Source organism: Onychomys torridus, chromosome X, assembly GCF_903995425.1.
Source record: "Onychomys torridus chromosome X, mOncTor1.1, whole genome shotgun sequence".
Lineage (NCBI taxonomy): Eukaryota > Metazoa > Chordata > Mammalia > Rodentia > Cricetidae > Onychomys > Onychomys torridus.
In genome coordinates, this window is record NC_050466.1 from 66,254,371 (window position 1) to 66,279,647 (window position 25,277).

Consider the following 25,277-nt stretch of genomic DNA (forward strand, 5'->3'; position numbering starts at 1 on the left):
GAAAGATGGGAAAATGTCCTCAGAGTAAAATGACTCCAGCCATGGCTTGGATCTTTCTTCATTCCTCTCCTTTTGGGGTCAGCTTGTTGTGGGCAGCAAACACCCCCCAAATGTATCTTTTGTCCCTTTATGATTACCATGTTATCAATGAACTTGAGGTTTTACAGCCTGTTCCCTAAGCCAGATTCAGCCACTAATCCACAATAAGTCTATTAAAAGAGCCAAATTACTAGTGGTAAGCAGAGAAAGACTTATTTAATATGGCCACATTGGAAAGAGGGGCAGTGAGTTCAAGGGACTTCCTCCAAGTCTATCTTCAGGGTTCTGAAGTGACATTAAAGTTTAACAGGATGTCTTCTATTATGCAATATTTGTTGCATTCAAAAGAATCTGTGTAGCATGCTGGCCCATGTTAAGTTAGAAAGTATCAAGAAGGATGGAAAATCAACATGTGCCAGTTAAAGTGCTACTCTGTGAAGAGCTGAAACCTTATCAGTGTCATTTAAGCTGCCAGTCTGCCTTCCTGAACTACTGTCTTCATCACCACAGAGGTAACCAATATGTTGCTTTTTATGTATATTTTCCTTGGGAGAGGAGTCTCATCATGCAGCTTGGGCTGCCTTGGAACTTGCTATGTAGACCATGCTGGCCTGTAGCTCACAGAGATTACCCCTCCCTCAAGTACTGGGATAAAAGCATATATCACTGTTCTGGGCCATGTTTATCTTCTAAAAACTAAAATGTTAATAATTTATGTAGGTATCCCCAAATGATATTGTTTTCAACATAATAAAAATTTATCATACTATAGACAATTTTCAGAAATTGTGGTTTTTCAGTCAGTATATTAAATAGGTGTTTGACTGTATGTGGGTCTGTGCCCCATATGTTTGGCTGACATCTGCTAAGGCCAGAAAAGGGCATCAGATCCCCTAGTATTAGAGTTACAGATAGTTGTTAGCTGCCTTTTGGGTGCTGGGAATCTAACCTGGATCTTCTGGAAGAGCAGCCAGTGCTCTTAACTACTGAGCCTTCTCACCAGCCCCATTCTCTTTAGTGCACATGTGTGGAGTTTGTGGCAGTAGCTTTTCCCCATTTCACCATACATTGCTGTAGAGTATTCAATTTTCTGACCATCCATACACTCAGATTATCTTTTCTGCTGCCAAGCACGTTTCTATCCTCCACCCTTGCAGATATTCACTCCAAGAATTGGTGCTTCTCTGATATTCTTGTGCATTGTCTTCTGAAGTCAGTGGGTGATGTTCCTTGGGGTAGAACTCCTTGCAGGGAGAGTCTGCAAGTTCTCAGCCAGGTATTGCCAGATGCTTTTAAAGTGGGTGTTCTAAATTCCAGCAGAATTCCTTTTGTTCCCCACTTTCATCAACTCTTGGTATTTGCAGACTTAATTGTGACTGTAATAGGTCAGCTCTTATGCAAGAAAAGGGTGATGAGATTGTCTCTTCATTGGTGTTTCCATTTCTCTCAAATGTCACTAAGCGCTCACTGTTCCTTTGGGGAATGAAGTGTATCTAATAATAGTTCTGTCTCCAGGGTTTCCCACTGCTATGCCTTTGTCTTGGCTGGGAAGGGCTGACCTCATCAGAAGTTTCTTGAGGAAGTAGCCATTTCAGGGTAATCCATGGGTTCCAGAAAGCTCATGAGCAGAGGGGTTTTAAAATGAACAATTTGAAGCAGTATTTTAATTAAGAGATTCAAGCTGTTTCTATTTTCCTAATGACCAGTGCCTGCTCTCATTGTAAATTACATTACCAGGCAAGATGACAAGGAATCCTTTGGGTGACTTCTCCCCACCTTCTTTCATTTCTGATTTTCTGGACTACAAATTAAGACAGGTGGAATTTCTCCTTACACATTTCCTCACTGGCTTTCCTGGGACTCCCTCATCCCCTCTCAACTGCCTCCTCTGTGCTTCACTGAAGAAGTGAAAAATTGAGGTGATTTTCTAAAATGAACATCTTTATTGATTAGGGGCTAATTCTGACAGCATGTGGCCATCTGTTTAATTGGGTTCCACATCTACAATGTAACTATACTTAGTAACGTGATTTATGAGAATTTCCTTCATGCCTCATTATCATTTTCTGATTTATGCCACCAAGTCTGCTGCTACATGCAGTAAAGACTTGGGTAGAAAACAGAAAAACCTATAGACTTGTTATTCTTCCCCAATCCATGCCTTGAGGTTGGGGCCATCTTTTGATGTTTGGTTATTTTTGCAGAGCAGTTAAATCTTATTTCCAGCCCTTGTCAAGCTAAGTATCCATGTCTTCAGACATAGAGTGTAGTGTGAGGTCTTAGTGATCTAAATCTGTTGTATTGGGCATTGTAGTAAAGAGCTGCCACCAGTCTTAATTACATTTAAATTGGTAGTTCAGTTAAAGAGGAGAACAAGGAACTGAGATCATTAGCACCTCAGCCTGTGCTTTCTGAATGTTGACAACTGCAAAACTTATCATCCCACTTTTTAAAGGGACAAAGGAAAAGCCTCAGTAGAAGAGCTTGAGTGCCATGGGTATAATTATGTGGCATGATGGAGCTAGCCTTTCTATTCTTTACTATCCTGTTTGCTGCATGATGGACAACCCAAAGAGTATTCAGGAATGTTTCAGAAAATAGATTTGTAAACTGCCAACACATGGCCAATGTCAAAACTTGAATTTCTGAAACTGGTATGCCAGGCAGCCCTTGGATAGACCCTCATGTTCACTAACAGAAGAATAGGTTAAAAATGTTGTACTTTAGTTATGCATCTGAATGTCACTTATATGGCAATGGAAAAGAAAATGCTGTGACATGAGTGCTATGTGTTTGTCACTGTTATAATGCTGAATTAAAGAAGCAAGGTACAAGAGGAAATACCATTTCACTCCATGTGTATATAAGTCAGGAGCAGGAAAATTCACCTGTATGATAGAAGTTAAAAGAGTAGCAATCTTTATTGGGGGTATTGACTGAGAGAAAGTGAGAAAAATAGTCTCTGTCTTAATCTGAGCATTTTATGGGGGATATATGTTACTGCTTGTGTCTTGTCTGGGCTGTGGATATAGCTCAGTGTCAAGGTCCTTACGCCCTAGCATATGCGAGGCTCTGAGTTCCATTCATAGCACCATACACAAAATATTTTGCCTTTACTCTGTGAAAGCAATTGCCTCAATGTAAATAGCAATGTATTTCTCTTTCCTTCATAAGATATTTGAGTTATCATATAGTAGATATAGATATCTTAGCCTTCTAATAGGTTGCCTAGGGCCAAGTCTTCAGAGGTACACATCAGGAAAACATTTTCTGTAAATTACAAGACCACAAATTTTTTCAGATTTGCCACACAGCTTCATCTTCTGAACTCTCCCACTGTAGTTACAGATAACCATAAGCCAAGTGAGCATGGATGGGCTTCATTCAAACTTTATTTATGGAACAGATAGCAGACCGGATCAACCCATGGGCTCTAGTTGTAGTAAAGTCTATGAGAGGATTGGCAAAGCAAATCTGACCCAGTTTCTATGGTTCTTTGGATCTAGTCAGGTGATAGTAGTGGCTGGAAGAATGAGAAGCTCATATCCAATTTTTATTTCTAGTAATACAGATTGGTCTTTAGAATAAAGTTTGTCATATGTGTTCATGTCACTATGAATTTGTAATATGCTTCATTCCAGTATTTTGTTTTTATATTTGTATATCTGACACCATATTAGACAATTATTTTAAGCAAATACAATCTTGGCTTGAAGACAAGCATAGCCTGAGAGCTAAACCCAATAATTTCATTATCTTTACTGTTATATCTAAGAGATTTGATTGCCCCAGTTTAATTATAGATATTGTGCTAAAGAAGATAATAAGCCTTTGTCTGAAGGCTACATTTATACTGACGCCAAACCATAGAGTTAATCCTGAAATCAAACATAGGTTTTTTTTTTTTTCCTGTTAAGGACATAACTATTTCAGACTATGAGTATTTCTTCACTCTTTGATTCATCAGCCTAAAACCATAGAATGGAAGCTAAGTTAGATATTCACCCATGGCTTCTACTGGGATTTAATGGAATTAAAGTCTTGAATCCATTTGATGCTCCATTTGGAAACATGTGGAAACATCTAGAATTTTGGAACAGTGTTCCATAATTTTGGAGCTATTAGAGACACATCAGTGATTAATACCAATGTCTCATTATTTAGTACACAACTTCTCTGTCACTTGTATATTTGAACATGTTGAAAGACCATGGAATAGTATATTTCTGAACATTGACAGAAACTTAATTAATTCCAAATCAAATGTATAATAAGCCCAAGATGTTTTTGATAGTGCTTGCCTATGATGCATTGCTATTATAGAACAGAACAGTTTAGTTATGAAAAGAAAACATGTTTTTCCTGTTGGCATTCTTCAGCCCATATCAAGTTAGTATATCTTTGGATTGTTCTGTGTTCTGTAAGGTCTGATTTAAAACTCTGCTCCTTGAAGCACTGAGCCAGTGGTGCAGTGGATAATGTGTCTGGCTACTATCCGAAGATTCTAAAATTTGCCCTTTGAGTGGTTGGAAAGATGGAGCAATCAGAAAAGTGCCTCCTCTGCAAGCATTAGGACCTCATTTTATATCTCTAGTACCCATGTAAAACTTGGGTATGGTGACACATGTCTACAATCCCACTTCTAGGGATGGTTGATGGAAATGGATAGACCCCCTAAATCTTAACTTTCCAGCCAGCCTAGACTACTTGATGAGCCCCAGGTTCAGTGAGAAATTCAGTCTCAAAAATGTGGCAGTCTCAGCATTGATGAATACACACACACACACACACACACACACACACACACACACACACCTGTATATATATTGGGACTGGAGAGATGTCTCAGCAGTTAAAAGCACTTGGTGTGCTTGCAGAGGACCCAAGTTCACTTCTTAACATTCACATCTGGTGGTTCACAAGCACTTGATTTGTATGTTATGCATTTTAACTCCAATTGTATGGTATCCAAGCCTCATCAGTCCTCCACAGGCACCTGAATGCATGTGGTGCATAGACATACACATAAAATAAATATATCTTTAAAAACAATTGAAAACTCTGAAAATGCTAATGATTATTTTATATCCCACAGCATTAAATATTTACCCAACATTTACTTATGTCAAAATAAATAAGAATATCCATCTCATTAGCCTGCAGATTTTTCATCTTTAATACATGGTAAAATATGTATATACCAAAGAGTTGTATTATAATTTCTTTTTTATTTTCAGGAAATACCTGTTTAATATGCAGAGATATATACACATATTCATATGCTAAAAGTCAAATAAAAATTTCTTGGTTGCAAAGGGGTTGTGAGTGGAGAAGCTTAAGAAGCCCTGATCTAGAACATGTTTCCACTTAACATTTTAGGAAACTGGAATAATCCTCATTTCTCAGTATCCACAGCTCTCTGAAGCCCCTTCCCGTAGTAACTTAAAGCTTAGCTTTGTTTTGTACCCAGTGGGATTTTATATACATAATAGAGTCTGAGTTCTGAGGTTGGGACATAAAAGACATTGTGACTTGTCCTTTGCTCTCTTGGATTATCACTCTGGGAGAAGCCAATCACCACATCATGAGGGTACTCAAGCAGCCTGGAGAGAGGCCCACAGGTGAGTCTCCATAGGCCTTCTGTCCATTTCTAACACCATGCAGATCCTCCAGTCCAAGCATTCAGGTGAGTACAACCAAGTCGAACATTTTGACTGTGGTCTCCCAAGAGACCTTCAGACAGAACATCCTTCTCCCCCACCACCAAAAGTTGTTTCTGAATTCCTGGCTCAGAGAAACTGTTAGATAGTATTTATGATTTTAAGAAAATATATTTGGATAAGATTTGTTATATATATATATATATATATATATATATATATATATATATAAATTATAACACTTCCAGGTACTATATGATAGTGGTACTTGATACTGTAATGCTCTTAAGTGGGACAGTTTGATTTTTAATCTTGACTTGCGGTCTTGGCCAAGTTTCTCAACATCTTTAATCCATAGTTTAATTTTTTAAATAAAATTGAGAGGATATAACTATCCTATGGAATTGTGAATATGAAATAATATATATTAAAGCTTAGAAGAAAATTTGACTAATAGTAGATAAATCATAGCAAGATAGTAATGCTTGCTTCTGATGAGTTGGGTGAGAGACTTGTTACCTAGTCATTTAGAGGACATTATAGTGACTTATTCAATGCATTCTGGGAGCCACTGCAGAGAAGTAATTTAATCTTGGTGAGCCATGATTAGATTATTGGCGAAAATGATGACTGAAAAGACTTTTGAAGGAAAGTAAAGTTCTCTGGGCAGAGAAAAAATGATATGGCATGTAGGAAGGAGTGACAAGTGTAAGAGTAACATGCTGAGCTGTAAAAGGTGCAGGAATGGATTATGAGAATGCTCACATAGGCTGGAATACAGGCTGCCTAGGTGCTTTAAAAAGCAAAGGTCATAATATGACTTGTGGAAGAAGTTGATAATGGACTCACAGGTCCTTTTGAAGAAAAGGTGTACTTTTCTTTAGGAAGTTAAAAAAATAAAATCAATTTTCTTAGTTTTAGTCTTAAAGATATTGGCTCTCCTTAAAGAGGCAGGCTACCTGGACAAGCTAGCAGTTTCGAACATGGCCCAAGAAAAAGATGGAAAGGATTGGGCACTGACCTTGCTAAGAGGGAGCTAGGGAATGGGCAAGTTAAATCTCATAAGAGCCTTCTCTAGTAACTGAAAAATGATAATGCATAATACCATTTTCAACCACTTCCATTCCTACATGAAAAACTCACATTAAGTGGTTGCAGTGATTACACTGTGTACTACTCTACACTGGGAAACTATTAATGTGTCTACTACTTGAATGTCTATTATATCTAATCTTTGCAATAGCTACATAAACTTTGTACTGTGCATCCATTTTACAGAAGAGGAAACTGGAGGTCAAAGGGGTGAAATAACTTACTAAAGACATCAGCATAGTGAATTGCAGGTATATTAGTGCGGATAACTGAACTGCTCAGTTCATGAGGCTAGATGCTTCAGTGATCTCAATATGGCACTGAAATCCTGGAGGATTCCTAGAGAGCTGCTGGTCTTCAGTTCATGTTGGAAGGCTGAAGAAGCTTGGCTTTGATGTTAGCGAAGGTTGGTAGCAACAACAATGAAGTGGGTGCTCTCACCAGCAAGGAGTGAAGCTGGATAGGTAAAAAGCAACATCTTTTCCTTTGGACCATCTTAAACTGCACTGCTGTGGGAGAGCACCACCCACTCTGTGGGAGGGTCTTCTCCCTCCTCACTGAATCCAAACTAGTGAATAGCTTATCTATACAGAAGTATGTTGATTGGAGCTGGAATCTCTTAGTTGATTCAATCTGGAATCTCTTAGTTGATTCCAGGTCCAATAAAGTTGATAATCAAGATTAAGCATCACAGCAGGTAAAGGAGTATAGCCCAATTTATTGATTGTATTCTTTTTATCTTTACACTGTACTGTTCAACACTGGGTAAAAAATATGAGAAGTATCTAAGCTACACATGTGAATGCATACCAAGATATCTTCAAACAATCATTATGTGTACTTTCACAAATTCTATTAGTGAGGGCTTCTTTCTCTTTTGATATGGCAAGACTATAGGATATGAAGTTAGCCAGAAGGTAGTTGAGTTTCAGAAGGTTAGATGGAGCCCATGTCCTATTGATTCCATATCCATTGAAGGGTTGTGACAATGAATGCACTTCGCTTTTGCCACCTCTAAGCATGGAGCACACCGCAAGCCCTATTATCTTGTCCCCTTAGAATAAAGGGATTGAAGGTAGATTACTTGACAGACAGATGCCATAAAATGCCTTATAAAGAATACTAAAGTGTGTTTACCAGAAGGTGATCATTTCACAAAAATTTACAATAAGATTTAGAAAGTTTGTTGAGACAGATAAAGTTAAGTCATGAACAAACTTGCAACAGTTTGCAAAATTGACAGATGGTATGCTTAACAAGCATCTGCTGTAAGTGTTTTAAGATTATCTCTGTCTTAGAGGCCTGACCTGGGAGACAACTAAGAACAATGCTCTATGAAGTCCTTAGGAGTAAACAAAAGTATCCTCAATTGCTAAGCTCACAGTCTCCTAGTAGCCCATTACTGGGTGAGACTAAGGACGAGTGGCTTTAGGGTGTCAGTCTGCCGTCTGTGAGGTATTTGTGAATGCTGTTTCTGTTGTAGTGGACCGGGCAGCCTTGCTTCAGGGTTGGTAATAGAAAGTATGGAATGATTATTAGGGTCAATCTGATTCGAGTGAAGGTGTGAGCAGGGGCATTGGCTGAGGGCTGAGAGCTATTTGACTGAGTTAGAAGGTTGACAGTGGCAGACAGGAAGTTAGGATCAGTCTCACTAATATGTCTTGATATTCCCAATCTCACGTGCCCTCCCTTTAAAAAGTCAATTGTCTTTTACTTTTGTAGGATACAACTTAAATATCATTTAACACAGCAACTCTTCTACTTCTAAGAATGTACCCTAAAGAAGGTCCTAGAATTGAAAACAAAATCTTAATCACCAAAGAGGTGTGTTTATTTTGCAATGCTGCAGCTTCAATTTAGGGTCTCATATAGACAAGGAAGAACACTTACACTAAGCTATATCCACAACCCTGTATTCTTTTTTCACTTTATGCCTTTACCATCAATAGACATACATATTGATGAGTTTATATCTTAAAGGATGATATTGGAAGAGACTAACAAAGAAACTCTGAGTTTTTGTTTTGTTTTGGTATAACTTATATGGGTGAATTATAGTCATATCTTCATTGATGAAATCATCAAATAAACAGATATGGCTTTAGTGGGACACACAGTCATTCATTAACATATATTTACCTAATATAGTCCCAGGACTAGGCTGAGCATCATTGATGCTAGTTTCATTGTTTCCCGCCTAGGGCAGCATTTGTTTATATGAAAGGACCAGGTAGAGCTTCATACTGGGGCAGAGGCAGGAATTATTATTTCCTGTTTCAGAAAGTTGAACTACTCAAAGTGTGTTTAGTGGGGACCAGCAACATCACCACTACTTGTGACAAGTGGACATTGTTTGGACCCTTTTACTAAATAATAAACTCTGGTGGTTTTAATAAGATTTTAATAACCAAATGACTTTGAAAGATGCCAAATGTCAAGAACAATTGAGCCATAAAATGCTGCCAATACAAAATAGGTCAGACATAGTGGGTGAAACCAGTGCTTTTAATTTCTGCTCATTTGCCTGGGCCCATTCCAGCTTTAATGCTGAAAACTACTGTATTCCAAGCATCTCTTTAGTCCTGGACAGATGGGGATGGTTGATAACTCTGGTAAAGGAGAGAGATGGTGTTTGTTGTGGGATAAAGATGATATGGCAGACATAGAATAGAATGGTCATCAAAGAAAGCTGCAAGATGGGGGGCAGATTTCAGAATCTGCTTTCTGCTTGTCTGCTCTAGGATGATAGATATGGTGGCAGGAGGTTACCTGCAGGAAGCCAGCAGATGGCTAAGACATCTTGCTGAATCCCTTGACAGGAGTCACAGCTGTTAGAACATGATACTTTCTGGAAATGGGAAGGTTGGCATTCACCAAACTATTGAAAGATGCCAACTTGAATAAAAAGCCACTATTAATCTTAGCAGTAATGACAATGAAATCCTTTTATAATAACAACAAAAAAGACATAGCCAAAAGTGCTTTGTAATTGTAGCATTTTTCATGTCCCAACTGATGCAATCCCCCAAAAAGTTTCTAGAAGAATTTTATGTAAGTTATCCAATAACAAGAAGTAATCCTGAATAGGATATAATACACATTCTCTTTTAGCATTCATCCTGGACTTCAAGTCAATTACAATTAAATATATATTGGTCCTTTAGTGCAATCATATTTTTAGGTCATATAAAAGTTAATCTTGGAAACAATAGTCTGAAGGAAGTTCAAGTAAAAATATCATGTCACAAATGCATGATATCAGAGGTGGAGTGAGTGGAATAAACCAGGAGGGCTGAGTTATGGATCAGTTACTTTAAACATGATCAATTCTTTACTGTTTTTGTGGCCAAGTTACAAGTGGACAGCATCATAGATATTGCACCTCAATAGATTTGGGCAGGGGCATTGGTCAGGATTCTAATTTGCAGATGGGGTTAATATTAGTTATTCTGATATAAACTGGTGGGGCTCAATAAGACAAATGGTTGGTTGAAACTCAGAAGTCCACTTCATATGTTCTTGATTCAGCAGGTTTGGGGTAGGAGTTCAATGTTTCCATCTCTAACAAGTGCCCAGAGGATGCTGATTTTGCTGGTTTGCATACCACATTTTGAGAACAAGTTTTCTTACATTTTCTGCCTCAAAGGTCAATTGGTTTTTATCAGCCATGTCTTCTTCCCATTAGTATAGATGTTTATATAAATATTACCCCTCTCCAAATTCCTCTGCACATCTTCTGTGAATGCTGTATTTCTTTTCTGTGTACTTTAGAAAGGGTAGAATAGATTCACCTTTTTCTTTAGGTCTTGCAAGATATGATTGTTCAATAACATGCTCTTTTATTTTCTATACTGTATGTACTTTGATGATGTATGACGTTTGTACATTCAGAACTTACTCATGTGGCTTGAATTATCACAGAGACTCAGTAAATATTAGTGGCCAGTAGTTCCATCATCATGACCAAACCAAATGCTTGTAATAGCTTTTATGGTGTATTTGAGTATGCTGACAATTCTGAATTTAGTATCATGAGCTATATTCACTTAGTGAGCTGTAGAGCTACAAGCTATTTCACAGGATAAATGCAATAACTAAATGTATAAGCAAAATGCAACTACAAGTAAAACTCAACACAACCATGACTTACTTAACTTTCAAGTATGGATTGATATATGGATTCATCTTGTCGTATGAGACTAGCACCTAAATCTTTTGAAAATAGCTGTCATAATACACACTAGATCAAAACCTTATTAATACATCAACAACTCCATGCAAAAGCCACATATCCTATTAATTGAAAAAGTAATAATGCAACAGCACGTCATATGGACATCATCAGTCCTTTAACAACAAATATTACCAACAACCACATTTTGATAAGAACTCAAAGACCCATATACCTAATTATTGGAGAACTGCAAGTGTATCTCTATAGAAAGCAGTTCCAGCACGTATGCAAACATTTCATTCAGTGCCTGACATTGTACCCCAGTCTATATATTCTGAAGTTCATTTGGACTCTCCTTTTGAATTGTCTCTATTACCTTTTGTGGGGAACCGAACTTTGCATCTGCCAGTGCCATTTCTACCTTAGAGGTATCTGGAAGAATCCTAATTAAATAATTTAATAATGCTAATCCCTTCACCAGATTCAGTAGGGATACTGAGTAAAATGGTTCTAGATTTAGATAAGCTTGAGGTGTCTTGCTTGTGTTAATACATTTTGGTAAATTTTGACTGGAAGAAGGGGTTAAGTGTGCTGGGCTTTGAACACTGGCAATGGAAGTTTGAGGCCTCCTCTATTTTTGACCAGTATGATTAAATACAGAAACAAAAAGAAAAGATGTGTGAGTTCTACTCAAGGATGTCTTAAAAAGCAGTTGCATTTGTATCAATATGAAAAAGTAAAACTTCTGAATAAGAGAAACATTTGGAAACTAGTGTTTCCAGAATATTTGCTATATGATGATTACCTTAAATTGTACTCTTAATGTTATGTAGTTAAAGGGAAATAACAAAGAGTATAGAGAAAAGATATTAGTATTAGGTCATTACTCACAGATCAAGAGTTTTTGTCTGGTTTTGTCTAATTTTCCCTCTTCAATGTGTGCCACAAACATTAGAAAGGGCAGTATACTTCATTTTAATCCTTTGGTGGGAAGGTATGGAGGACCCAGGGGAAACAGTGTGGTAGAAATTAATTAAAAGTAGGCAGGACTTCTTTGTTTTTATTTGCATATTGTGTTTATGTTCACATGTGTGTTCATTTGTGGATGTTTTGGCTAGGTTTTTTTTTTTTTAGAATTACTTTTTAAAAATTTATTTATCTATTATGTATTATGTATGCAGTGTTCTGCCTACATGTCAGAAGAGGGCGCCAGATCTCATTACAGATGGTTGTAAGCCACCATGTGTTGCTGGGAATTTAATCAGGACCTCTGGAAGAACAACCAGTGCTCTTAACTGCTGAGCCATCTCTCCAGCCCCTGTGGCTAGGTTGATGTCTAGTGTCTTCACTGATTGTTTTCTCCCTTGAGAGACAAAACAGTGTCTCTCAATGATTAGCTAGGCTGGCTGGCCATAAAGTCCTAGGGATCCTCTTGTTTCTGCCTTACTGCACTGGGATTACAGGCACATGCTATCACACCTTGCTTTTACATGGGTGCTGGGGATTCCCAACTTAAGTCTTTCATGCTTGTATGGAAAGCATTTTATCCACTGAGCCTTCTACCCAGCCTTCATACTACATTTTGATGGACTATGTGTTGGCTTCAAAGCTATACTGGTTCTGCCATCATAGCAAGAACCAGTCCAACTCTCATCTAGAAAGAAAATGAAAGGCAAACTTGAATAATGGAATGTATGCCAGACCTGGCACTGAGCATGGAAGATTCAAGAAGTAATGTACTTACTGGTAGTACTTAAATACATCCTGTACTATTAGATTTTTGGTAACAAAGTATAATCATAATTACAGGTTGCCCCGGTCAGCGGGGTTTCAACGGGGGCGACCCACCTGTGGGAGTGAATGAAAGAGACAGGGGACACAAGAGACGAACAGCAAGACAAGATTCTGATCAAGCTGCCAATCTTTATTTTAATCTGCAAAGCTTATATAGGATAGGAGGGGAAGGGGCAGGAAGGAAGGAAGGGGAAAAGGGGCATGTAGAACATGGAAGGGGTGCAAGATGTGTGAGGCAGATCGTGCAACTGCGAGATGTTGGCTAAGGTCACTGGTCAGGGGCAGTTTATTCTATTGCTAGGCTACCTGACCCTGGAATGCTCTTTACATTCAGCTGTCATGGCACCTGACAGTGGGATGTTCTCTTATCTTTGGGGGCCTCTGGTTACTGCTCTGGGAAGAAGCTTATGACTTGTTCTCTGGTCTAGCTAGTACTTACCATGGTTCATGTTTGGTTCCTGACATCTTGGTCCCTAACAACAGGTAATGCTTATGAACCTTTTTGAGGTTCATAAGGTACAGATTCCATTCACTCGCCGGACATACTTGCCAGGTGCTCTAGCTCTGTGGGTATTGCAATGAAAAAATAGTAAAGCTGAATAAAATGAAAAATTCCCCTATTAGGCCATGAATTTGAAAGAGAACAATGAGGGGTATATGAGAAGGTCTGAAGAGGGGAAAGGAAGGAAGAAATGGTGTAATTATGTTATAATCTTAAAAAACAAAAGAAAGAATTTAAAAACTCTTTTATTGTAGAACTTGCAATTCCTGTGACAAGATTGGTTATCTATTAAAATGGAGAGCAGCTGAGAATTATAGTGAGTTATAAAGAAGAAATCATAGAAGATAACACCAGGGGGTAAGATGATATTTGAATCTGAAATAAGGCCTGCTGATAGTGGGAGAAAGATAGGTCAAGGTTGGGCAGAAATGGGTGGAGATGAGGGAAAATTATTCCTGTTTGACATATCTCTATACAGTGTGAATTTGTTAGTCCTGAGTATATTCATTTGCTTTCTTAATGTCTGAGTGATGGGCTAATTGATTAATTTTATTTTTTTCTTTATATCTGTCTATACTTAGAAAACTCAAATTAGCGTGATTTTACAATAATAAAATTGATACTGAAGCTCTGAAACATTGAGACATTAAATTTCTCCTGAAAAACTGTAGCTACATTCAGGCCATGATTTGATGACTATAGAAGTCAGATAGCTGTTGCTGGGTAGTGGTGCATTCGGGAGGCAGAGGCAGGTGGATCTCTGTGCGTTCAAGGCCAGCCTGGTCTACAGAGTGAGCTCCAGAAAAGGCACAAAGCTACACAGAGAAACCCTGTCTCAAAAAACAAAACAAAACAAAACAAAAATCAGTTGAACTTGCGGTTATCATCCGCTGAATGTGATCATTTCTTTGATCAATGATGCTAGCAAGAGGAACAGTTTGCATTTTATGGTCAGCATTTGGCTGAGCTCCAATGAAGTTAGTCAGTATTCAGTGATAGGAGAGTTCGAAAGAGAAAGCTCAGTCAAAATGAAATGTTGACCCAGGTAGAAAACTAGAAGCAGGTCCCTGTGGCTTTCCCAGGTACAGATTAACAATAAACAATGATGTGATTACAGCATACAGGTGCCAATATTTTATTCTGTTACAATTGGAGTCATTGAAATTCTATAACTACAAACCTTATTTTTGCTGGACATAGCAATAGAATTTGTTAGTGTTAACAATACAAGAACAAAACAACACTATGTAAGTTTAGTTAACTGTGTTTGGATAGCTTTTAGAAGAAATTTTGCTTAAACACACAATTCTAAAACAGCTAGCTTTGATGACAGAAGTTGATTACCTTCAATTAATCAAAATGTAAACCATTCATGTTCACCTAAAATCCTAATTTTCTCCAAAAGATGATTACTACAATCAATTTGTATTTGACAGACACTTTGAAAAAAAAATATATACATATATATATATATATATATATATATATATATATATATATATATATAATCAGTCTCAACAGGATAGCCATTATAATACTATTTATACATTTATGTCTATACCTGGTTTTATTCCAACAACAGCTTATGGATATTTTCCATGCTAAAATTTTAAGACTGGCCTTTTTCTTTTTCATTTGCCACATAGCAGTCTGTTATGGTCTTATATATACAAAGTACATCAGTGAACTCCAGCATTGCTTGGACAAGCACTTGGACAGTGGTTCTCAAAGTGTGGTGCCTAGACTACGACACACAGTGATGGAGGTGACATTTGAAGCCCTATTCCAAACTAACTAATAACTAGAGAGACCCAGAAAGTGATGCTTAGCAAACTGTAGTTAAGATCTGATTCTTTCACATGTTAACAGTTGAGACCAACTGCCATGTGTGAGTACATCCCTGCTATACCATGACATGCATTTGTAAACACTACTGCACTATAAAAATTATGTAACAAAAGCCACAGAGCTTACAAGGAAGTGAGGATGGGACAAAACAATAATAAAAAAATTATGACTTGGGGCTGGAGAGATGGCTAAGTGGTTAAGAGGACGTCTTGCTCTTGTATAAGACCCAAGTTCAGTTGATAGCATCCACATTGGGCTGGTCTGAAACTCCAGCTCCAGGCAAAACCAATGTCTCTGGCCTCTAAGGGCACCCGTGTACACATGAACATACCTACTCCACCACACACATGATTAAAAATAAAAATAAATTTGAAAAAAAACTTATCAGTGACACATTTCAAACAATAAGTGGGTGTCTAATAAAAAGATAGCAGAGTTTTTATGTGTTAAATGGACAAATATACAAATACTATAATAAAAATGTCACTTTCTCTTGGAAGTAACTGGTGTTTGCATTTGGTGTTTAGGGAGCTGCCTCTTAAGAGTTACTATGTAGTGGGAGGAGGAGAATTATCTGAAGTTGAAAGTTTTGACTGCAGATGTGGTGGGTGTGACTTGTAAAGCACAAAATGTGAATGGTATGGATATGACCACCTTGTGTGCTCCTATGTGGCTCAGTACAGGTGGTTTCTGCTTTGCTCACGGATGGAAGTGTGCATAAGCAAAAATGCAAAACTGGAGCTTTGTCCCAGAATTTCCCCACTGTGTCTGTTGTGTTGGAAGAAAATTGTCTTTTCTTTTATATAATAGAACACAGTCTGTTAGAGAAGAATTGAAAGCATACATGTGTGCATATATCTATTCATTACATATATTACACAGAAATTCCATGCACTGTACCATATGTCATGTTTCTACTTAGTTTATTATCTCTTAGAATTCTCAAAACATCACAAAGAGATTTAGTCCTTTACAAAATGCTTGCAACATCTTACTCTCCTACCATACTTCTTAAAAAATCATTAATTTTGATTAACCCAATAGTTAAATCCCTCTTCCTCACCCCCGTCTCTCTTACACACACACAGAGTGAGGAATGCTTCCCATAAATATACTGATTTTTTTAAAAGTCTGGAACAGGTGATAAGTGGTTCTGCAATGGGGAAACCCTGAAATAAAATGAGTTTCTGAGAAAACAGGACAGACACCTATTAAAAAGAGAGAGAAAGAATTCCCTTTCCATTTATTTATTTCTCACTTCCACCTTTGCTAATACAACTTATCCACTTTATGAGATAAGATATTGAATTGACCCCGTTGGGATTTCCGTCTATCACTCTTGCTAGTTGACATCTCCAAAAATGCAGCTTACACTGTTAATCCATTCACTTCAGCAAAGCATGCCTAAGGGCATCAGATTCTTCAGTTTATCACTCTTGGGATTCAAGGCCCTTACAAGCTGAGAAGATATAGCAGATCAGGGTGATGTGATGACTTCAGCACTGGAGACTGGGGCCCCTAAAAAACCAAAGCTGTAGCAGTGGAGTCTTATGCAGGTGTCAGATGTTTCTCTGTGACGAGGTTGGCAGTGGACATAACTGCTTCCAGCTGGGCACATTATCAGTGAGGGAAGCCATCATGACTGAATAATTAAATCACTTTGGCTTATGATCATTGTTCTTATTAGAAAAATATCATTGCTTTGGGGTGATTTATTGTTTAAAATGAAATTTTCATATAAACACTGATTTGCATATATATGTAATATATTTGCATATATATATCTATATCAAAATGGCTTACTAAAATCAAATCACCAAAAAAAAAAAAAGAGAATGGACTATCAATGTAAAGATGCCAAAGATGCTTAAGGAAATGTAGAAATTATGAATATTAAAGTAACATTGCCCCTTGAAATTTCAACATATTTGATGTGTTTTCCTTTATTTGAAAGCAGCAGGAAGAGAGAAGCATTAACTGGCTCCATCTCTGTATTGTAATTAGGTTTATGTACCTTGAAATTTCAAAGTCTGATATTATTAATAAAAGACACAGAATGTAAGAGTTTTATGAAATGACTACTTCATCTCTAAATTCAAGACTTGCTTTCCTGCCTTCATTTCCCCTAGAAGTGTCCTGGCATGGAGGGGAGCTAGAAAGTTGAGCAGAAAGCAGAGGAGCATTTTAATTCATAAAAGAACATTCAGTCCCATGGGGCCTACAGCAGCTGCTCTCAAGCAGACAAGGACATTGCAGAAGGTCTCTTCCCCTATTTCTCTTTCTCCCTCTCCCATCCTCTCTCTCTTTTGAATTCCCAGCTGTAATGACTGTTAAGCACAACTCCAAGGATCAGCTCAGAGTGCACAATTTAGTGGTGACTTGGAAGGGCAAAACCAAGTGTTTCTTGCATTCATCTATATCCAAGGCCAGCTAACTAATTTGTAGGGCTCAGTGTAAAATGAAGATGCAAGGGCTCTTGTGCAGGAAGCAGAACAAATGCCACCACAAGGGCTAAAATGTAAAGCATCATCCTCTCTTTGACTCATCAACAGTGTTGTTTAATTTGCCAGATACTGCTCTTATTAGGAACACTAAAATTGTATGTCATTAGCATGAATTTTACCTTTCATCTTTGTAAGCCACAGTGCAAGTCTTCCATGTGAAGAGGCTCACTTTTAACTTCTGTAAGGAATTTATAAAATGACACACTTTGTTTTTTGTAGCACATACATGGCATCTTTTTTCACCAGCAAGGTAGGATTACTGCACAGAACTAATTCTGCTATTTTTATGCTACTGCTATTACTGCTACTACTACTAAGTTTACTACTTCATTTTTGGTAGTGTTAGTGCTGCTCCACCAATACTATGCAATGGTCTAACATTGAGCTGTATATTCAGCCTTTTATTTTTTTCATTTATCTACCAACACTCTTTGCCTCAGTGATGAATAAGGAGAGACTAAAAGGTAAAGAAATGATACATTTCCCTCTCCTCTGTTACCAATTTCAGTTTGAAAGGTTGGGCAATTCAGAGAAGTATGAAGAGAAAATAAGATGGAGAACTCTAATCATTCCATTTCTTAGAATGTTATTAACTTCTTTTAGTAATCTAAGCAAATTCTAGTTAACAGGGAAAGCATGGCCTCCAAGTCTAGAACTGTTGAGTTCAGAGTAACATGAAACTATGCTGTATCTTGCTAGACTCCTCATGTGTGAAACAATTGAAATCCTGTACTCCTTGGGCAGGATAAATACTGGTGTGCAAAGGGTACCTAGAAACAGCTGATATGCCTGTCATGTACATCTACTCTTTTCAAACACATGCTTCATGATATCCTTTAAACCCACATATAAAACACAAATTCAAAGACGTGCAAGGCAATGACAGTAAACTATCACATCTAATGTGTTACCATTCTTCATGTTTGGCATGTGTGGCTGCAATTATGGGTAGCTAGGAGTCTGAAACCTATGAACATCTGGGAACCTGTTGGCTATCCTGCAGCCTGTGAGTGTGCTGTATATGAAGAGGCCCATTTCACAGTAGGCTGGACTCTACCAATAGCATATCTGTATAAATTGTCCTTGAAATGATTCCATGTTTGAAATAAATATTTCAAACTCAGGTGAATTAATATCACCTTTAAACAGATCTCTTGAATATATGATGGATCCATAAGGAATACAGTTTGGATGAGCTGTGGGCTGTAGCTGAAACCAGAGTCTGGATATTGAATCATATTCTCCATATCCTTAACATTTTTTGTTTGCTTGCCATCTTCTCAGGATTTCCAGCTGGTGAGCTGCAGAAGCCTTTCTTTTGGGGAACAGAATACCCTCGGTGAGTAAATTAGAAAAGAAACCAGTCCTTGACAAGTTAGCAAAGAAGAACTTGTCACTTTGGCCAATGACAGAACATATAGTCTGCCTTAAAGTTCCAAGTGCTATGAATAGACATCATGACATGGCAATTCTTAGAAAGGAAACCATTTAATTGAAGCTGGCTTGCAGTTCAGAGATTTAGTCCTTTAGTGTCATGGCAGGAAACATAGTGGTATTTAGGCAGACATGGTGCTGAAGAGGTAGCTGAGAGTTCTACATCCCTTAAAGTTGAACATTTTTCTGCAACTCATGGCAGTATCTTAAACAGCCAATGCAAGTCAGTGGTTATCAGCAGAAAGAAAATATTGGAAGTCTTATTAGTTTTCATTTGGTATTTGTTTTCTGATCCGTGTTACTAGAGTATTGGACTAGATGGAAAAGTCAATTTTCTACACAGGATTTTATTTTTCATGTGTTTAATCACTTGAAAGATAATTGGGATAGAAGGAAATGGGCTAAAACCATTCTGGGTGAAGAAACTGAAGAAAGGGAAGAAAGGTACATTATAGGATGACAGAGGCTAACTTGGCTGGTCAAGAAGTAATAAGAAGTCATGTAGAAAAGATTTTAGTTTGATATTGGAGGGCTCTGAATGTCTAGTGAGGAATTTAGAAGAGAAAATACTGAAGTTTCTGAAGAAGTGAGGTAATTAAATGTGCAATTAGAAATGTAACCAGCATAACTGTACCATAGGTCAAAATGGATGGGTCTGGACTTAGGGACAGTTGTTTACAAACAGATTGTAGATGCCTGTAATTCATACTTTCTCTATAGTGGAGTTTCTCATAATATTCATTGTCAATAATACCATTATTTCTTATATGCCTTTATGTGGCTGTGGCATGGAAAATTTAGACTTGATTTTATGATTTGAGTCACTTGCATTTGCGTTTTGATATATGAGAACTTTCATATGATTATAGGCTAAATGACATAATATTTTATGCATATAAAAATCAGAGAAATACAATGGTTGTGCTTTGATTGGGCTTCCTCAGAAGCTGCCCCTGTTGTAAGGGTGTAAGTAGTTCTTTTGGAATGTGGTGCTAGGAAACCCCAGCAGAAGATGGGGAGGTGAAACTGAGAGGGAAGGAATGACATGTTGTGTCCTCTGAGTCTTCTATGGCTGGAAAAGTGAATTACCACTACAATTATACAAGCATAGAGACTGTCATTGTGTAATCCAACCTAGCTGTCACTAGGCTAAACTCAAGATGCATTCTTTTTTTTGGAAGTTCTAGGGAATAAATTATTTCCTTATCTTTCTGATTTTAAGAAGGGGCCCACAATTCCTTTGTCCATAGCCTTCTTTCTTCATTTAAAAAATGTCAAAGTAGCATCTCATTTGACATCATTCTTTGCCTCTTCTATTCTTAAAGACACTTGTGGTAACTTTGGACCCACCCACATAATTCCGGGTTTTAAGGTCATCTGGTTAGCAGCCTTAATTCCTCTTTATCATGTAACATAACACATTCACAGGTTCCAGGAATTTACATCAGGTCACTTTGGGGAAGTCATTATTCTGCTTGCCACATATGTGTTCCAAAGCCAACACATCATAATGGGCAACTGGAAATCAGTCTTGCTGGGGAACTACAGAACATGTTTCAAGATAAGGGGGACGGGTTATTTGTAACCTCTAGGTCACATTCCATCAGTTGTTTAGAGGTGCAACCATGGGGATTCCCTGGCAGTGCCCATCTTATGCGAAGGAATTTCTGGTGGCTGGAGAAACTCCTCAGGCAACTAGTTTTAAGTTGGCACTTAAAAGCAATGAGATCAGTGCACTGAGACATGCTGTATGCTGAGGGAACATAGGCAGGCATCAATAGAGGAGACTGCAGGGAAACACTATTGTCAGTGAAAATACAAAATATTAGCTTTGTATCTAATCAAATCCATTAGTAACCCCTGATCCTTAACTGAATAGCTTTCTTCAGTATTTGGGCATTTGGATTTTGTTTTTTTCCCCATGATTAAGATTAGAAATGTATACAATAAGTTCAGAAAAATTAAAAGTTTAAGTAATTCTCTAAGGTCTCTTCAAACTGAAAAAAATCCTGGCATTCTTTGATTCTGTCTATCATAGATATTTTAACTGAGTTTTCTATTGTTACGTAACTATATCTGAACACTTGGAAATAGTTTGGTTATGTTTGTAAGTCATTGATTCAATGATTTATTTATTTGGTTCATGGGCAGGGGATTTTTATAGAAATGTATGAATCAGAAACTTAAGTATTCTTGTTAGTGTCTGCTAGTACTATCTCAGGTTGAGCCATAGTCGATACTTGAGTGAGCCACCACTTCCTATTAATATATCACTTCAGTGAATACCTGGCAAGCATCATTTGCCTACTTTGCACTGGGAATGTAGAAATGGTAGAAATTACAGTTCAATGAACTGGCTTCTTGTCTACTTTCTCTTAATTGATGGATAGCTACCAGAGCTAAAGGAATAGCTGTCTTTTTGCTCAGGCTGCTCATTGTAGCCTTCCTGTGAGTGTTGGATTTAGTTGTGAGGCCAGAAAAGCAAGAAGCCGGAATGTAAATGACCTTATACAGCATGATCCAAAAGTGTTCCATGAAATTGTCATTCTCTTCCCTCTCATTATCTTCATTTCTCAAGTTCTTTAAGAAATTTATTTGGATATGTTTAACCCCAAGGTTTGATGACTCTGCTTTCTATGTTTTGGGGAAATGCTGTTCTCTAGTTTATGACTAGAATATAAGAACCTGGAAGAGAGATCACAACGTGGCTTAGCTGTTAAGTATACTGGTTGCTCTTCCAGAGGATCTGGGTTCAATTCTCAGCATCCATGTGGTGGCTTACAATGACCCTTATGGGTACCAGGTACAGTCATAGTACATAGACATACATGCAAGAAAAACAAAACTCATACAGATAAAATAAATAGTTAAAAAAAAGAACTTGACAGAACTTGGCAATATACAGATAAAATAAAATAAATAGTGAAAAAAAAGAACTTGACAGAACTTGGCAATGTTTGGAGTTGGAGTTTGCAGGGTTTTTTTTCTTTGTTGAGGCCTCAAAGTTGCCAGTCTAGCAGTTTCTATGTAAGTAAGGCTGGCCTTGAGCTTGTGATCATCTTGCCTTTCCCCGTAATTTACAGGATTACAGACATTCTGTGTTTTGTCTTTTGGAAGGAAAATTAAGTGGCAGAATGCTTTTCTGTGTTTAGGGATGTCAGCAAGTGTTCAGCTAGTGACTATACTGGACCAGTAGGTTGAAAGCACAGTTAAGAAACTTTAGATAGGCATGTAGAAGAAACCTTTTATTTGGAACTACTCTAAGAGGTAATAGATCACATTAGAGAAGTGAACTCCTAATCATTGGAAAGATACAAGAAGATGTCTTACTTCTTTTTGAATGTTTTACTGTTTGGTTGGTTGGTTTGGTTTTTTTGAAACAGGCTCCACATATAGCCCAGGCTGGTCTCACACTCCTATCAGTCTCTCAAATGCAGTGTCAGGATTATAGGTGTGTGTTCCTATGCCTCACCTTAAAAATGTTCTTGAGATACAATGTTACTAAGTTATCCAGGTCAGCCTCTAACTTTTTATCCTATTCTCTCTGACTCCCAAGTAGCTATTAGGAAAATTGAACAAGATTTTACAACTACTTTCATCTCAGAGCCTTTTAATGATTTTCAGATGCAGGAGTAGGGTAGCCCATACTTGATAACAGCCTGAGGTCATGGTGAGTCCAGACTGTTTATAATCCACAGCAAATTTCATGCATGTGTTAAAGCCTTCAGATAATAAGAGAAACTGAAATGGTAGTCTAGGAACACTGTTACCTTCCCCTTCTGGAGCACTCTATTGTTTTTGTATTTTGCTTTTTGAGACAGGATTTCTCTGTATAGCCCTGGCTGTCCTGGAATTCATTTTGTAGACCAGGGTGGCCTTGAACTCAGAGATCCATCTGCTTCTGCCTTCCAAGTGCTGGGAATAAAGATGTGTGTCACATTTGCCTGGCCAGAGGGCTCTATTTTTAAGGCAGGAAGTCTTCCAATTTCTGCCTAGGCAGTTGTATTCTAAAAGGCACATGAGTTGATTTTTTTTATAGTATGCTAATTTAAACAATTTTCATTTAAAAAATAGAAGACTTAGCTGGGATTGTCCTTGTGGTTTCCTGGGAATTTCCCTAGCACCAGGTTTCTCCCTAACCCCATAATGGCTCCCTCTATCAAGATATCTCTTTCCTTGTTCTCCTTCCCCCAACTTAACCATCCCTGTCCCTTACCTTCAGTTCTCTTGTCACTTTCTCTAATCCCGTCCCCTCCTCCCATGCTCCCAATTTACTCAGGAGATATTATCTATTTCCCCTTCCTAGGAGGATCCATGCATGTCTCTCTTAGGGTCCTCCTTGTTACCTAGATTCTTTGGGGTTGTAGATTGTAGCCTGCTTGTCCTTTGCTTTACATCTAATAACCACTTATGAATGGAGAGGGTCCCTGAACTGGCCTTCCCCTGTAACTAGATAGATGACTACCCTAATTGTCACCACAGAGCCTTCAACCAGTGACTGATGGAAGCAGATGATGTAGAGATCCACAGCTAAGCACTGGGTGGAGCTCCTAGAGTCTAGTTGAAGAGATGGAGGAGGGATTATATAAACAAAGGGGTCAAGATCATGATGGATTCACAGAGATAGCTGACCCCGAGCTAGTTGCAGCTCCCTGACTCTGGACTGACAGTTGGGGAGCCTGCTAGGGAACCTGCATGGGACTGAACTAGGCCCTCTGGATATGGGTGACAGTTGTGTGGTTTGGTCTGTTTGTGAGGCCCCTGGCAGTGGGACCAGGATTTATCCCTAGTGCATGGACTGGCTTTTTGGAGCCCATTTGCTATGGTGGGATGTCTTGCTCAGCCTTGATGGGGGGGTTAGGGGGGTTGGTCCTACATCAATTTGATATGCCAGACTTTGTTGATTCTCTATGGGAGGCCTTACCCTCTCTGAGGAGTGCATAGGGGGGTAGGGTGAGGGGAAGGTGGGGAGTGAGCAGGAGGACAAGGAGGAGGAACTGTGATCATATGTAAAATGGAAAAAAAAACTTTAAGTTAAATATAAAGTATAGAAAGCATCTATGTAATATTACAAAACATATCATCATAAGGTTTAGCCATACAAAATTACTTTTTCTTTCCTCTCGTCCAAGGGATTGTGTTGCTGTAACTGAGAATTGAGACTTACAATGATTCATTCATTTTCTGAATTCCCTGTTATCCTTGCAAATAAACTTTTGGAGCAGTCCTTCTTAAGGGATATTTATTGCAGAGTACTTTCTGTATGTTTCCATTGTCCATCCCTTAAATTTATCCAGTCAATAGCATTGACTAAGGGGTGTGAAGGACTGAGAAATCTGGGAAATCGAAATGTTGCAGGTCACACAGTGCTAGCTACTACTGCAAAAATTAGCACCGTGTGAAATGACAAGTTTGTCCCACATAGGCTATGATAGCTCTATGATTGAAATGCATAATTTTACTCTTACTTCTTTAATGAAGGTTTGCAATGATGGAAAAACAGTAGGAAACATTTTTTTCAAATACAAATTACCTTGCAGGAAAGAAATAACAAAGGAAAGAATTGCCACCAAGGGGAAAAATTAAATCTTCCAGCACTTCCTTGGGTACAGTTGAGACAAACAATTAGCATGTTAAGGATCATTACGTCCTGTAATAACATGTTGCTTCAAAAAATCCTGTTCTTTCCAGCTTTGGTCCTGTCTGTTGCTGGATGACTTTGATGTTGTATGCCAGGAACCAACTGTGAAATATTTTTAGCATAATTACAAATCTTACAATAAAGAGTTTAAATTGTCTGTAATTCTTACCTATAGGTTAGCTGACTTAAATAATTTCCACAAAAACATGTCCCTTACATGTCATGGAAAGGCTAATTAATCATGAGTTAAATTGCTGTTAATTTTCTTATTATCGTTCTAGGAACAGAGAATTTAGTGGTAAATGAATAAGGGGGAGGGAGGTTGGCCTTCATGGAGATGTGCTAGAGAGAAATTCCTAGACACATGCGTTTGGAAAGCTCATTGATTTCCTCAACTTTTGTGTTTGTGCTTTGCTCCAATTATCTATGCTGTATAATAAAGCATCAAGAAACAGCCGTTTACTGGCTCACAATTCTATGATTTGGTCTGGGGCTGTTCCACTGGGCTGGACTATTTAGAATGCCTTCCCTCCCCTCCTGCTCTTCTAATGGGTGGGGCCAGTAGAGCCTTTCCTTTTCCTTCAGAGTC

At 38.0% G+C, this 25,277-nt stretch overlaps 1 protein-coding gene across 2 annotated transcripts in view; it reads left to right on the plus strand.

Moving 5' to 3' along the window:
- Phex (phosphate regulating endopeptidase homolog X-linked) overlaps window positions 1–25,277 on the plus strand; it is a 217,055-nt gene that overhangs the window by 176,605 nt on the left and 15,173 nt on the right. For both annotated transcript variants that reach the window (XM_036175272.1, XM_036175273.1), the window contains exon 16: window positions 18,898–18,952. In XM_036175272.1, coding sequence (XP_036031165.1) covers window positions 18,898–18,952 — 55 coding nt within the window. The remainder of the gene's footprint in view (window positions 1–18,897; window positions 18,953–25,277) is intronic.